The sequence below is a fragment of the Lampetra planeri genome, chromosome 47 (genome assembly GCF_965212315.1).
Source record: "Lampetra planeri chromosome 47, kcLamPlan1.2.h2, whole genome shotgun sequence".
Classification (NCBI taxonomy): domain Eukaryota; kingdom Metazoa; phylum Chordata; class Hyperoartia; order Petromyzontiformes; family Petromyzontidae; genus Lampetra; species Lampetra planeri.
Window position 1 is genome coordinate 5,155,866 of NC_136153.1, and position 15,504 is coordinate 5,171,369.

A 15,504-nucleotide genomic window follows, 5' to 3' on the forward strand; every position below is an offset into this window, starting at 1 on the left:
CACGCGCACACACACGCACACATTTACGCACACACACGCGCACACACACACGCGCACACACACACACGCGCACGCACACGCGCACACACTTACGCACACACACGCGCACACACACACGCGCACACACACGCGCACACACACGCGCGCGCACACACACGCGCACAAACACGCACACACACACGCGCACAAACACGCACACACACACGCGCACAAACACGCACACATTTACGCACACACACGCGCACACACACACACGCGCGCACACACACGCACACACACGCGCGCAAACACACACACACGCGCGCGTGCGTGTGCGCCGCTGGGTGGGAATGAGGAAGACGCTCGTCCCGTGGGCAAAAGCGACTCCAGAGAAACCGCACTTTGCCTGTAAGCACGTGGAAATTACGCAAAACGAGAAACCGACTGTTTGATCTGATATGCTTGATTTTCTTCTTCTACCTCTTCTTTCGTACGGCTCATGCAGACGCAGAGCGAAAACTGCAGTTTCACATTGAGGTCGGTCAAGCCGGACGAGCCCGTCAGGAGCAGCCGGAGTGAATCGCCGCCGTGATGACCCCGTGGTGTTTGTGGATTGGGCATTGCAGCCAATGATGTAATCGGGTTTCTCAACAGGAGGTGATTTGACCCAAACCTGTTGCTGTTGGGGTGAGGTACAATTGGCAGGGTTGAGTGGGCCCTTTGTGAGAATTATTTTATTATGTTTTATTTTTATTATTTGATTACTTCCCTTCTACGTGACTTTACCGAAAGAACCAAGAAGATGAATCCCTGCAGTCACGAAAGCTTTAAATCGAAATTGGGCCCTGGTCTTTTTTGATGAATTCGATATTCAAAGAGGTAATTTTGATGCAACGGTTACGAATTACTGTTGTGTTCCAATTCACAATTAGTTGACACGTCAATCATATTAACGAACTATTTACTCTCCTTTTACGATAACTTTGGCCCAGTAATCAAACACAACATCTCGGATATCATTGTTATCCCTGAGCATTACCACCACACACAGACAATCAGGCCTTGCGAGAGCTGTAAAGCTCACAGCCCTTTGTCAATCAACTGCTGGATGAAGGCCCTCGCCCACTGTGACATTCATCGAGGGGGTAGGGGAGGATGTATGAACATACTTCACCACACTGGTCGGTGCCGGTGGATGAACGTGACGCAGCACCGGTTCAGATTCCGCTCACAAACTGACGTTCGCCGTGTCCGGAAATTGATCTCAGGTCGTTGGGGCTTCACATCACCGATATATATTAATTAACGACTTGCTAACGAGTTGAAAACGCACTTCTGTAGAAATTCCTTTTGGATTTAGTTTGTTGTCCTTCCCCCGCACCTCCAACGAGCACGGTTGGCTACGTGTAGTGCGAAAGAAGTTCAACGTACATACGTACATACAACGTACGTACATTCACACAACGTACATCCATACAACGTACATATGTACATACAAAAAAAAAATCCCCCGTATAGTCTTAACAGACTTTTGGGGCAAATGCTGTGAGCGAGTAGCACCTATGAAGGCTGGTGCGGCACACGAGGAGGTGGGTGGTCAACACCACGCCCGGCCGCCTTTGTCTCCACCATTGCCGATGCGTACTATGCACACCGCACCAGGTACATGCGTAAGTACATCCGCCGACGACTGACCGTCCCCACGAGGCACCGCACCGCGCACGTGAACCCATTCGCTTGCCTTCCGCGCCGTCGCAGTCGGCGCGTCCGTTGACTGCCGCGCCGGGCGGGCACAGGAAGGGCTTGCCGGCAGTGGTGGCGGCGTGCGGGATCACCGTGGTCTCCGCGTCCAGGTCGTAGTCGTACGAGTCTGGCAGCGCTGACGTGGGCTCCTCCTCGTACGCTGCGTGGTCGACCGTCGTAGGCGGCTGCGTGGTCGTGGTGCGTCTCGTGGTCGTCGTCGTCGTGGGACGTCTCGTCGTAGTCCTCGCGGTGGTGGTGGTGGTGGCCGCCGTCGTTGTCGTCCTCCTCGTCGTGGTGCGCCTGGTGGTGGTGGTGGCGGCCGTCGTCGTGGTGGTGGCGAGCGCCGGGAAGGTGATGTGGAGGCCGAGGAGCGGTCGGCCCTCGGGCGAGAAGAGCGGGCGCCCGCGCGCGTCCATCAGCGGCTTGCCGTCGCGGCCGTAGCCGAACACCGGGAGGCCCTCCCGGCTGAGGATCGGTGTGCCGTCCTCCGCTGCGCCAGGGGATCGATAGAATTCAACGTCAAAGCAGTCGTGTGCAGCGCTCGTCGATTCACTCCCTCGCCGGCAAGCGGGTCCGCCTCCTTATCGCTCGTCTATCGCTGCTGTCATGCTCACTGTTACCGTGAACCTCGCTCGGTGGTTCCTCCGCCCGTGTTGAGGACTCACTCTGGAGGACTGACTGTCTCCTGCCCCATCCGCACTGCGTTCCTAAAACTACATATGTAATAATAGAAATATTTTACCAGGTAAGGCCCACTGAGCTATGTAGCTCTTTTTCAGAAGCGACCAGGCTACAAATGATAGCTCAACAAAGTGGATTATCACGGGGAAATTTACAGCAGCCAAATATTCTAAACGCATGTTTCTAAACGTGGAGGGAAAAACCAGAGGACCTGGAAAAAAGGCCATGTGACCGCGGAGAGAAAGAGACACGCAAACTCCAAATATACAGGCGTTAGTGTCGGGATCGAAACCCATGACCTCCTGTTTACGGGGCGAGGTAGTTGACATCCCACCACCGTTCCACCACCACTTTTCACGACCCACACTTCTCTCTCTGCTTTTTATCCCGGAACCGCTCTTCTCTTTTCCCAAGTTCTCACTCCACATCCTTTACTTAATTCACAGAAACGTGTTCATTCCTACAAACCACACTATCAATGGTGCTGTTTGTTGCTGGTCACTTGGCGCTATTTTCTCTTTGGGCCCTATGCGCAGCAATCATAATTTGAAGGGGGGAAAACAGCACGCGTCTTTTACGTTCAGTCTTAGTACCTTTGATTTATACCCCTTGGTCAACCCACGGCAGGATGAAGGCTTTCCCATTCACTTGTTGGTCACGGAAGTTGTGTCTCAAGTTGTGCGCTGGACGACAACTTTGTGGAACATCAAGTAGCGGTGTCTGATAAAGAGAGACTGGCTGCTGCCATAAAAACGTGGAATTTACACCGCTGGTAAAAAAAAAATCTTGACTGTTTAGCTTGATCTTTCCAGAGCTTAAATTCAAGTAGCATCATCACTCCAGCGCCGGATGAAACCTTGCCCAAGCCGTCGCTATCTCGCACAGTCTTGTAACGCAACAATCTATCTAGCGCTTGCACGTTGCCCTGATTTCATCACGACATCTCCATGGTGGATGTTATTCTCAGACAGGGTGCTTGCCTTGGCTGCCACCCCATCGTCTCACCCAACATGAGCCATAGAAAAATTCAGGCTTTTGGTTTCTGCGGTGGCGAGATGTTAACTACCTCGCCTAGTTTGCAGGAGGTCGCGGGCTCGATCCCGACCATGACGCCTGCTGCTGTATATTTCGAGTTTGCATGTTCTCGCCGTGTTCACGTGGTTTTTCTCCAGGTCCTCTAGTGTTTCTCTCCAAATTTAGAAATAACGTGAGGGGGGGGGTAAGGCCCAGGTGGAAGGGGTACTGGTGGTGGGGACCAGTGGTCTTGATTAGGGAGGCACTCATACAAAAAACGTTTGAGAACCACGGCCTTAAGAAATTATCTTTGGCGCCACGCTGACGAGATGTTAACTACCTCGCCTGGTATACAGGAGGTCGTAGGATCAATCCCGACCCTGACGCCTGTTGTATATCCGGAGTTTGCGTGTCTCTCTCACCGTGGTCACGTGGATTTTTCTCCGGGGTCTCCGGTTTTTGCCTCCATATTTTTTGAAAACGTGCGTTCAGAGTATTTGGCTGCTATACATTTCCACGTGATGTACCACTTCGTTTGGGCTATAATTTGTGAAATCCAGGTCGCGTCTGAAAAAGAGCTATACAGCTCAATGGACCTTACTTGGTGAAGTAAAACATAGTTTAGTAAACGACTAACGCACCAATGTCCCCTGCAGCTACCCTGCGATAGAGTGAAAGCTGGAATTTAATTATCAGTTTTAACTGTGATCTACGTCCAATCCAGCTTGTAAGTGCTTCCACTTGGCACTATCTTTGAAATCAACCGTACGAGGCATTTTCCCAAACCGCCTTCAACTCAAACGATCTGGAACGTTGACAAACAAGAGACAGCTGAGGCTGAGCAGCCCCTCGCGATGAGGCGTCGTTACAAGCACGCTTTTTTGTTTTACTGGCAGGATATAATTTCGCCTTTGATATCTATCTATTTAACTGCGGCAAGGGCTATGGAAGAACTTTAAAAAAAAAAGCAAAAGCATGCTCCAGCAGCAATGCCCAGCCCTAGCCAGATAGACCATCGAGGGCCAACACTCTCCGCAAGCCAGGATAAATACTGATATTGCGACAGCGCTCCTCATCAATCAAACACTGGGGTGGGGTGGAGGCGGAGGGCTCCTTTACTCTGACCACTTGCAGGGTAAAGAAAGTCGAATAGGGGAGTGCTTCTGCTTTGATGGGGCAGACTGCAGCAAGCCAGGGGGCAGACACACACAGAGAGAGAAAGAGAATCCACATTGCTGCCCTCGCCGCAAAAGACATAATAATTTAGTGGTTATGGAAAACGCCTCCTGCATATGTGAGGAGTGGTTTGTGGGAGGGGGGGGGTCTGCCAATTGCCCATCCTTTGATGCATTTGAAAGAGCGAGATGTCCCCCCGACTGCCTCTCCCTCTACTTATGCCGAGTCCGACTCCCCCGTGCCTGTGCTGTGTCTACGGGGACGTTTTGCAAACAAGGAGCCGAGTAGGCTTTGCCTGCTACGATGGGGATAGTTTGTGTTTATTTGTACGCGTTTGGGTGATTTGGTAACTTTCTTTTGCACTTTGCACTCCTATCGTGCTTTTTTTTATTGTTTCTTGTTGTAACGTTCTCAGCCGCCCCCGACTGAACATCTGTGGAAAAGAGCTTTATAGCTCTTCGGATTCCTCCTTCAGCATAAACAGTCTGATTCTGATTTCTGGAAGCCGGGTGGCTCGAGTTCTTGATCGCCTGGCGGTGGCGGCTAAACGCACGATGAGTAATCGAGCTCTGCAAAGGTGAGGGTTGGTGGATCACAGGAATCTTGTGAGGCTTCCTGCCAGTGGGCGGATCAAGAAGCAGCCAATATTCTCCTGGCTCGCCAGGAGAATGCGGTACAGCTGATGTGTTTCATCCGTGCAGGATGGAGCATTGCCCCTTCACACGTGTGTGCTCTTCACCGGATGCTCCAGTTTTCTCCCGCGTGTGAATTGGTCAAGAGCGCCTTAATATATGGAGGCATGCAGAGCTTGGGAGAGAATTTTGTCGCCGGCTGCTGCCTTTCGCGCTCGTCTGCGGTTCCTCGTCGCACCTCTGAGTCGTTCTCTGTCTCCGCAAGAGAGACGACGCCGCGCGGCGGTGCGTAACAAGTTGGAATTATTAATTCAGCGCGAAGCTGCTTGGGCTCGGCTGCTCCCCTCTCATGGCACAATAAAAAGTACATTTGGCATTCGCGCAATTATCATGGCACATTGGCTATCACGAAGGCGCTGCGTTTATGCTCCGTAGGTTTGACAGAACGTTTCAGTGCTGAGTCTTCTTGCGGAACTGGCTGACAGTTTCCCCGACCTTCCCTCCATGGTGGGAGGGAAGTGAACCTAACGGAGGTCAAGCTCTCTCATGATAGAAATGTTTTACGGATTTGTATTTTTTGTTGTTCATTCCACCGCCATGAAGCTGACCGATGCGACGGACGCTCTATATTCACGTACGTCTGTTCCCCTGTTAACCCCGCGAACATCACATAGCCCCCCCCCCCCCACCCTGGCAAAGTGAGCCACTTTGTCCCAAAAAAAAGTGGGGCCACATGGCTCAGTTACAGCCCCCTTGCCCAGGTCAGTCTGCCGTCAAAATCCGAACCAATCACACTTTCCCGATTGACAAACCGGGCTGAGCTGATTCATCAGAACGGGGCCATTGCTGCATTACATTGGAATTGGCCAGATCGTGAAGTGTAATTTGAAATATCGGGTCATTTTCTGGTGTTCTTCCCCACCTCTGTGCGTATTCCCCAGGACGTTAATGGAATTTGGCGAGATCGCACACGATGAAATAAATGTGCACCGCGAGAGTTTGTCACGATTTCATTATAATTTTTCTTGCAATGCCGTTTCAGTGAAATCCCACCAGCAATCTCACCGTGTGCACCTGTGGGCACCCTCCACTCCGGCAACAAAACCCCCATCAGGCATCTCGCGGCATGAATCCGTTTAATGCCGTGCCGCAAACATTATGATTCCCAATTTGGTGCCGCCTTATTAGATAGGGAAGTGATCAGCCGCGCAAGCCGCATTGTCAGCTTATCGACGTATCAACGAAGGCTCTCCTCCACCGCCCCCTTCCCTTACCCCGAGCTGAAATAACCTTTACAAAGATGATGGCAGAAAGCCGCACAAAGCTAGTGCTCACGCCTGTCCCGCATCTTCGTGATCTGCGCAGTCACGTGGGAGTAGGGTCATTGGCTTGCATATCCACATGACATAAGTGTTGATCCAGCGTTATGAGCCACCTCCGTCGCCCTAGAGGATCGCTTTCAGTTTCGCTGCAGGGCACGTTCAGACGGCTGCTCTTGACGCCTCATTGCAAACCACGTGAGGGGCTCCTTCCTCCGCGAAGCGAGGGGATGCGCAGTCTCATTATGAACGGAACCGCTCGCACGGCCGTCTCACGAGGGAGGGCGGATGGGGGATTGTTTGGTGTGAGTGGAAATTGACAATTTTGTCAGCGCAATACAGCTGCGTTGGACACAAGGTCGGCTAAACAATTGTGGTTCGAATACAAAATTAGTATTTGTCAAAAATATATAATGTAATAATTATCATCATGATCATAATCATCGTCAACGGCCATGAGCTCTCCACTGTCGCACAAGTTAAGTTGCACATTTATTTTGGATTAGATCGTGAAGGTATGAATGCAAATCAGGTTGTCACGTGGGCAAATATGCCAATTGATCTGGTTGTTAGTTCTTGTAGGTTTACATTTTGGGAACCAGCACCCGATATGAACCACAATGTAGCCACTTGCATAGACACTGCACCTCGAAATGAATAAATGTAAAAAGGGAATTGTCAGTGCGATGGTCATTAAGGGCTGGTTGCATGAATCACGCGCTGCGCACGAACGCTGATGAGGATGACGTAGAGCCGAAGAGTCCCTCGTGATTCTCGTCTGTCACATTGACCGATTCTGCCGTGATTACTTCTTTTTAAATCCTTTATATTAAGTTCACTTGCTTGCTTGCTTGCGCGCTTACGACCGTGCAAATCTTTCGGTCGTTTTTTAACCCACTTCCCGTGATCCAATCGAGCTGACATTTTGCACACAGACTCGTTGTGCGTGACAATTTATTTTCGTGAAAATTTTGTTCCAAAATTTTACACTTTGGGAAAACATTTTTTATATTTAATTACCAATTGCTTAATGGTGGCAGGCAATCATCTGACCCATAGGTGGCAGCCATCTCTAGCCAGAGGACGAGAGGACTCTAGCCGCCACGCATATAAAGGATTTATAGTGAAAAACTTTGTTTTTACGGGTTAATTTTTTCATTGTGATGAGGCGAACACGTTGGACAGCGGCGCGGATGTGGGGTTTGCCCGCCGCCAAAAGTCGAGCAGTGTTGGCGTTACCTGTTCTGACACTGGTGTCTCTGGTGTAGGACAATCCGTTTGAAAGACAACGCGTACATTATCGGAGAATGTTTGTTTGTATGTTCACCACAAGTGCTGCGAGTGGTCGATGCAGCAACTTGGTTGCTGGCAAAAGGTTTCTATTTGGTGTTTTAACATCTTAACACCGCCTGTTCTATTGCCAGAAAGGGTGCAACCTATTCCTACTTTTCCATAGTTTAGTTTTAGTTTATATTTTAGTTTTTATTTTAGTTTAATAGTTTTAGTTTAGTGTCTTGGTTTAGTTGTATTTTTTCAGCCTGGTCATCGATGACTGCACACACTCAACACTCAACAACAACAACAAAAAACTAATCAAATAAAATCTGGCCTTTCACCCAATTTGTCTAAATTCCAACTCTGAGGCTAAAAGATGATGGTTTAATTAAATCTTATGAAAGTTTTGCAGGCATGAAAGGTCGTATTTGAAGTGGCTTCAGAAGTGTATTTGTCACGGATTATCCCCGAATCAACTGCGAACAGTAAGGGCCCATTAAGTGAAATGTGGTCATCTCTTCGCATGCCACTAACGCACAACTGGAAGGAAACCAACAGAAAAGTTAAAAGGGGGCAATTATAATTGACCGCGATTAATTTCTTAATCAGGTCAAAGTAGTTTCTCGATTATAGACGGTGCTTATCTTCAGTTTGCAGGTCTGAGCAAGGACGGGAACATCCACATTGCTATGGCAGAGTGGCAAATCAATTGCGGTAGGACAACCACTCTTGACTTCCCACAAAGGCGGCGACGTGTGATGTACGCCTGAGGAAAGTAGAGCTGCATTGACCTTCACGTGATGCTGCAAGCACAATTATCTTATCTTCGCGTAATTCAAATAGCGCCTGACCACATCGCTTTACAGAGAATTAAGAACGGTACAACAGGTGAAGCAGTGGGTGGCGAATCTGCGATGATGCGTGAATTCGGTGAAAGTGAAATTTTTGACAGTAAATGATGACAGTAAATGGATTGAGTGAATGGGGTTAATGAGTGATCGCCATATCATGAGAATATGAAGAGGTAACGGTGGTGGTTATGACGGGAAGATTAAGGTTGTCGTGGGGCGAGCTGGGGGTAACAATAAGTGGCTTTCGAGTGAGAAGCAGAACCTAGTGAGCGAAGGTTTAATGTGGAGGGGAAGTTTGTTCCGGCGAAGGGAGGTGAGAAATGAGAAAAAGAGCGAAAACAACAACAAGCGTGGGCCTCAGAGGCTGCAGCCGACCTGTGACCCCACGTGAATGAGCCGCGTGGCCTCACCCTCGATGCTCTGTCCGTCGCTGCCAATCTTGACCTTGAGTGCCTTGCCCCTGATGTCTTGGAGCACCTGGCCATTGGGCGTCAGGAGAATGTTCTTTTCCAAGTCCACGATCTGCGGAGCAGAAACGCGGCGCTTTAGAGACAAGCGCGGGGCGAGAGAGCCCGCGGGCCTCAACGATGCGATGGACGCCGCACGCTCGATTCGGCACACGCGACAATTATGTTTTTCTCTCTTTTTTTTTTTTACGATCAGTGGAAACAAGAAGATGCTCGATGTAGTCGGCACTTTGTTTCGTTCATCATTTCGTAAAACATTTTTTTTTTACATTTTTAAACTTTGCTTTATGTAAACCCCCACCTCTCACTCACTCTCTCGCCCACTCTCTCGCCCACTCTTCGCCCACTCTCTCGCTCACTCTCTCACTCACTCTCTCGCTCACTCTCTCGCTCACTCTCTCGCTCACTCTCTCGCTCACTCTCTCGCCCACTCTCTCGCCCACTCTTCGCCCACTCTCTCGCTCACTCTCTCACTCACTCTCTCGCTCACTCTCTCGCTCACTCTCTCGCCCACTCTCTCGCCCACTCTCTCGCTCACTCTCTCGCTCCCTCTCACGATGATACTTCTACAGAGTTGTATCGAGATAAGTCTCCCACAGTAGCCTTACCGGCACCTCACTTTTTTTTATGCTACGTGGCTCACTCTGCTCAGGGAGCAGCTGAACCACCCCCCCCCCCCCCACTCTGCTGGGGCCATCCTCAGAAATTGCCCGGGACATTTATGGGCACATTGTTGGGGTAAACGCGGAAGCGGGCTGCACGCAGTCAGTGGCATCTCTCGCTTGAAATCAAATGCAGGGCCACGTTTAATGTTTGAAATCAACGAACAAATTCTTTTGGCGTGAATTACAAAAATTGACAAATTTATTTTTATTCTTGGGAAAGCATTACCTGTTTATACATAATGGTTAAATATTTGTAGATATAATTATATATGTATAAAAACCATTACATATTTATACATGTTATATAAATAGATAATAACGCATTATTTTAATATATACTTATATAAAAAAGAATATAAAATTTTCCCGTTTTATTTATATGAATATAAAATGATATGTAATTATATTCACTATATATACAATTTATATATAAATACATCAAATATAACAAAATATTTGCATGTCTTAAAGGGTCATAACTTGTTTTTACTCTTTGGTTCTTTCGGTAAAGTCACGTAGAAATCAAATAAATTAAACAATACACAGAATACAAAGTGTATTCCATTATCTACGTGACTTTACCGAAAGAACCAAAATTCCTGCAGTCACGAAAGCTTCAAATCAAACATGTTTTTTTATACTGATTGTGTTAATTTTATTTTCAACACTTTTGCCATTCCACTGCTGAAGGTCTTCCCGGAGTTGCATCAGAGTTAGCTGGTTAACTTTAATCTAAATTGTCTTATGGTTGTTATTGTTTGACTTGCATTCCACTGGGATTTTTGCACACAGCGTTGAAATACGGTGCTTTTGTTCTGGAAGACTTTGCTGTTTTTTCCTATTTTTTCCTGATGCGCATAGTCACTTTAAAATGTTATTTATGTTTTTGTTTGATGCGGTTGCACCCGAGTCAAGAGCCGCATGACTCACAGGGCTCTATACCTAATAAATTAAACTCAAAACTGAACCGAGTTGCGGAGAGGTTGTTTTGCCGTGACGCACTTCCAGCGCCTCCGACTGCCTCCCCAGCAACTGAAGGCCACGACAGCAACGCAATCAAATCGCTCGCGAAATCGCGTGACCCCGAGGTCGGCAAACCAAAAAAATAAACAAGGAGAGACATTTTTGTCTGTTAAAGAGACCGCATGGGGCTCTGTAGCCGCAGGTGGTCGACCTCTGGCGTGGCCTTGAACGCCTGCAACTGCTTTGTCCACATGCGAGCGAGTAGTTTTGCCAAACAAGGTTCTCGCATTAGACAGGGTTGCCCACATTAGACAGGGTTGCCCACTTTAGAATTAAGTTTCCCGCGTTAAAAAGGGTGTCAAGTTTGTTGTTGTTGTTTTGTTCTGGCAATTCTTGTGACTGACTTTTAGTGCTGTTGGTTATTTGAAACAATGGATTAGCTCATTACCAATGGCCTTCAAATGTACGTTACTGTTTGCACTATTAGAACCTCCTTTGCCAGTAGCAAAATATGATCATTGGGTTTTTACCCATTTATCTGGCAACAAAACGGACACCTTTTCTTTTTTTACAAGGAGTCATGTTTGCATTGACCACAATACCTGCACCAAAAGGCGCACTTTTGGTGTCATCTGGTCCAACACCATGTGAGACTAGGCTCTAAGGAAAGCTGTCTCGGGTGTGGACCAATCAACTTCAAGGACAGTGCATACATGATCAGAGTTGTGTTTTTTGTTTGCATTCCGACCGCAGGTATTGTGGTCAATGCAAACATGACTCCTTGTAAAAAAAAGGTGTCAGTTTTGTTGCCAGATAAAAGGGTAAAAAAACAATTATCATATTTTGCTGTTGTCGTTGTGAACATACCACCTCTCTTCCATACAAAACTGAATTTCAAGATTGTAACAACCAATCTTGCGGTCACAAATGTGCACGGATAATAGACATGGGCATTTGGGTAACGGACCAGATGAGTTGTACTGTAATATGTGACTTTTCTGAAGGCATCCGTGTGCTGTGTCATTTCTGGGGTTTGTTTATCCCTACTGCACCGCACTAGCCAGAGCAGGTTGGTGATAGTGGGACCCAGGGTCGGTTCAGATATCAGCTAACATCAGCAATGGCTGGGAATCAAACTCAGGTCACCGGATTCGCAGTGCAGTAGGCTAACCACTCCACCACCACTCCACCCCTGATCATACACACTGCATATATCCTTAGCAACTACAAACTCAATCAGTTAAACAAACATTCATTTGGATGGCGCATTGCAGTAATCATATGTACACACGCAGCAGAAAATGCTGTAAAATTAATTATGCACACATGTACTGTGTATGGCTCATTATGTGAGAAATTTAGCTGAAAATAGCTCGTGAAGTGCGCTATGAGATGTTATTAAAATAAACCCTTGTAAGTGTATGCGTTGGTGTTGTTATAATGATCTATTGCGTGCCATTAATGCAGCGAAGAATGTGAATTACTCATTAGCAGGAAGGAGCCACAAATTTCCATTACATCCAAGTTCATTGGTGGAGGTTATCTTGGGCACTCATAAATGATGCCGGTCTCCCAAATTGGCAATTTAACAGCTCAACTACAGAGCAGGCAAATTATATTTTGCCTCTTCCATGGCTCACACCGCTTGAGCCAAATAAAATAAAATAAACGTCGCTGCAAAGTTTCTTTTTATTTTATCAAGTTGAGCCAAGCACTTCAAACATTGCACTCAAACCCTCAAATGCTGCACGCACGATTCCACACTTTAACCATTAAACCCAGATTCATAACCAGGCTCTCAGGCAACGTCGTTGGCTCGTTATCCTTCACACAGTATTGCCCGCTTAGGGGAGTTGACGCTGCCCATCATCCCTTCCAGGGTCGACAAAATAGTCACCACTTTTTATGGAAGTCAACAGTGGTTGTCCTGCGGGGATAGTAAGACTCACACATCGCCATAGGAATGTGAAATGCCGACGACTGGCTCAGGAAACAAGAGATGAGCACCGGCTCAACACTCGCTCGAGCAGCAAATCAACTTTTGACCGTTTAAATTTCGATTTAAAGCTTTCGTGACTGCAGGGATTCATCTTCTTGGTTCTTTCGGTAAAGTCACATAGAAGGAAAATAATAAAATAATAAAAATAAAACATAATAAAAACATAATAAAATAATTCTCACGACGTTTCGGCCACAACGCAAGCAGCCGTCCTCAGGTGAAGAACAGGTTTGTCGGGAAAACAGCGTCATTCAGACGCGTCATTCAGACGCTGTCTTCTTGACAGACCTGTTCTTCACCTGAGGACGGCTGCTTGCGTTGTGGCCGAAACGTCGTGAGAATTATTTTATTATGTTTTATTTTTATTATTTGATTTTTTCCCTTCTACGTGACCTTACCGAAAGAACCAAGAAGATTTTGACCGTTTGTATGACCCAACTGACCCGGCCTCCGCCGGCCACCTCCCATAGCGCTCTCTCTCCTCGCGAGCTCCTCCGCCGCGGGGATAAGGCGGCGGGCGTCTCAGTGGCACGACAAATAATGGACGACGATTTACCCACTCCCTGCCGTTGGGTGCGTGGATGACTTTCATGTTGTCGTTCCGTCTGCTGTCACCGGTCGGCCTCTCCGGCGTCGACTGGAAGGGCCTCGCTCGGCCTGCGAATCGACGATCGTTTTCACCGTTCCGCACAGCAGTCGCGCGGGTGAGAAGATACAACTGAAGGGCAAACGACGCGGACGATGATCGTTGCAGAGTTGCGCACGCGGTGTTCATACCATGGCGTCGGAGTTCACCCCCATCCCTTTCACCTCTGCCCATGACTGACGTTCTCCCGTTCCCCATACATCGCTCTGATTTGCTTCCAAGAGCGTGAAGCGGTTGGCACGGGCCCCTTGCGCATGGAAAACAGCCTTCTACTCTTCAGTCACGTGATGTACCTCTGGCTGTCTCTTCCTCATTTCAAGTCCAGGCTCAGGGACTCTCTCTCTCGGCTCCTCTGCCTACGCCTGTGTCTCTCTAACTCTATGGATTTTAATTTTGATTTAAAGCTTTCGTGACTGCAGGGATTCATATTCTTGGTTCTTTCGGTAAAGTCACGTAGAAGTGAAACAATAAAATAAAAATATAAAACAATAAAATTATCACGACGTTTCGATTGCAATGCAAGCGATCATCATCAGGTGTGAAAACCACGGCAAGAAAATTTGAAAAAAGTGGCGTTTTTTTCTTAACATTGAGAAAAAACCGCCACTTTTTTCAAATTTCTTGGTTTTCACACCTAATGATGATTGCTTGTGTTGCGATCGAAACGTCGTGAGAATTGTATTGTTTTATATTTTTATTATGTTATTGTTTCCCTTCTTACGTGACTTTACCGAAAGAACCAATCTATGAATTTGCTTTGCAATGCACTTTGACTGGTCCTATTTCCCTCCCTGCCCGGTCACCCGCTACCTCTTCAGCCTCTCCCCAAAAAAAGGGAATTTCCGTAGAGTGGTCTTGACACGAGTATCCTCCCTATTTGTACAGCGCGCCGAGATGCTGCCTCGGTTATCTGCCGGATGAATCCAAATTGAATTGCACCTTTTCAAACATTTATAAAGCAATCTAGGCGCCTGCATCTCGCTGAAGACCACTAAGCCGCGCGACACGTACGCGTGTAACTTGTGTTAACGTTTATAAGCGCGCATGGCCCGTATTGTATAATCAATGAAGCTAATTTAAAGCACATTGCCCCTGCAAACGCTAAGCAATGCTTCCTTTTGCATTGGACGGGAATATCGTTGTGCTCCACGTGTCTTTGCCAACTCTGCGTTTCATTCTTGCCGTAACAATGAGCCAATGGGACACTTCGCCAGTCATAAACAGAGTTTGTGTTTTTTCCATTGTCGCCATTTAGAAGGCGCCAGGGGGAATTTTATTTTTCCAGGAAAGGCCCACTGAGCCATGTAGCTCTTTGTCCGAAGCGACGTGGCCACAAATGATAGCTGAACGAAGTGGCTTATCACTTTTAAATGTACAGCAGCCAAATGCTCTAAGCGCACATTTCTAAATGTGGAGGCGATAACAGGAGAGACCCGGAGAAAAAAAAAATCCACGACACTACGGGGAGAAGAAAAAACAACGTGCACACTCCAAACATACAGCATGCGTCAGGGTCGGGATCGAACCCACAAGCCTCATCCATCCCAGGCGAGCGCAGATCACATCTCGTCACCATGGCGACCTGTCAGCTGTGCGGAATCGAGTTTTTGGGCTCTGCTTCTTGGCCTGGTTTCGTATGCTCATTCCACGTACGTCCTCAGCTCAGTCGCTAACCATGGAATGGGGGTGGGGGGGTGAACGCGTCTGGCCTCACGAGAGACGCGGCTTCATTCCAATGGGAGCCAGCTTGCCACAGGCGCATTCTGTGGGCAGGCCCAGATGGGGGCGATCGGAAGCTGAAGATATCTTTATCATAAAGTAGTAGTGGACTGAGTGTTATACATTAACAACGTATCTATCTGTGCGTATTCGTTCGAACAAATGAGTCAGTCGGTGCCTTAAAACGTTGACGGGGAATACAGCCGTGGCCGCACGCCCGTCCGCGCGCGTCAACTTTGACCGCGGTGACCCCATCGCGCGCACGGCACCGGGTTCTGCAGGTACAGGGGTCAAACCTTGCCACTATTCACGTGGCAGGAACGGCGCTGGCAGGAGAGAGGCGCGGAAGGGGGATGAGTGACCCTCTCTCCGCCA

The 15,504-nt window shown here is 48.0% G+C and overlaps 1 protein-coding gene across 1 annotated transcript in view; it reads right to left on the reverse strand.

Annotated features, from left to right (window-relative positions):
- The window catches only part of LOC144733527 (fibronectin type III domain-containing protein 1-like), an 82,217-nt gene that overhangs the window by 35,372 nt on the left and 31,341 nt on the right, over positions 1-15,504 (reverse strand). Inside the window, exons 13-15 of the mRNA XM_078615474.1 lie at positions 13,321-13,421; positions 9,081-9,192; positions 1,721-2,212 (exon numbers count right to left, since the gene is read on the reverse strand). Of these exons, the coding sequence (XP_078471600.1) occupies positions 1,721-2,212; positions 9,081-9,192; positions 13,321-13,421 (705 nt within the window). The remainder of the gene's footprint in view (positions 1-1,720; positions 2,213-9,080; positions 9,193-13,320; positions 13,422-15,504) is intronic.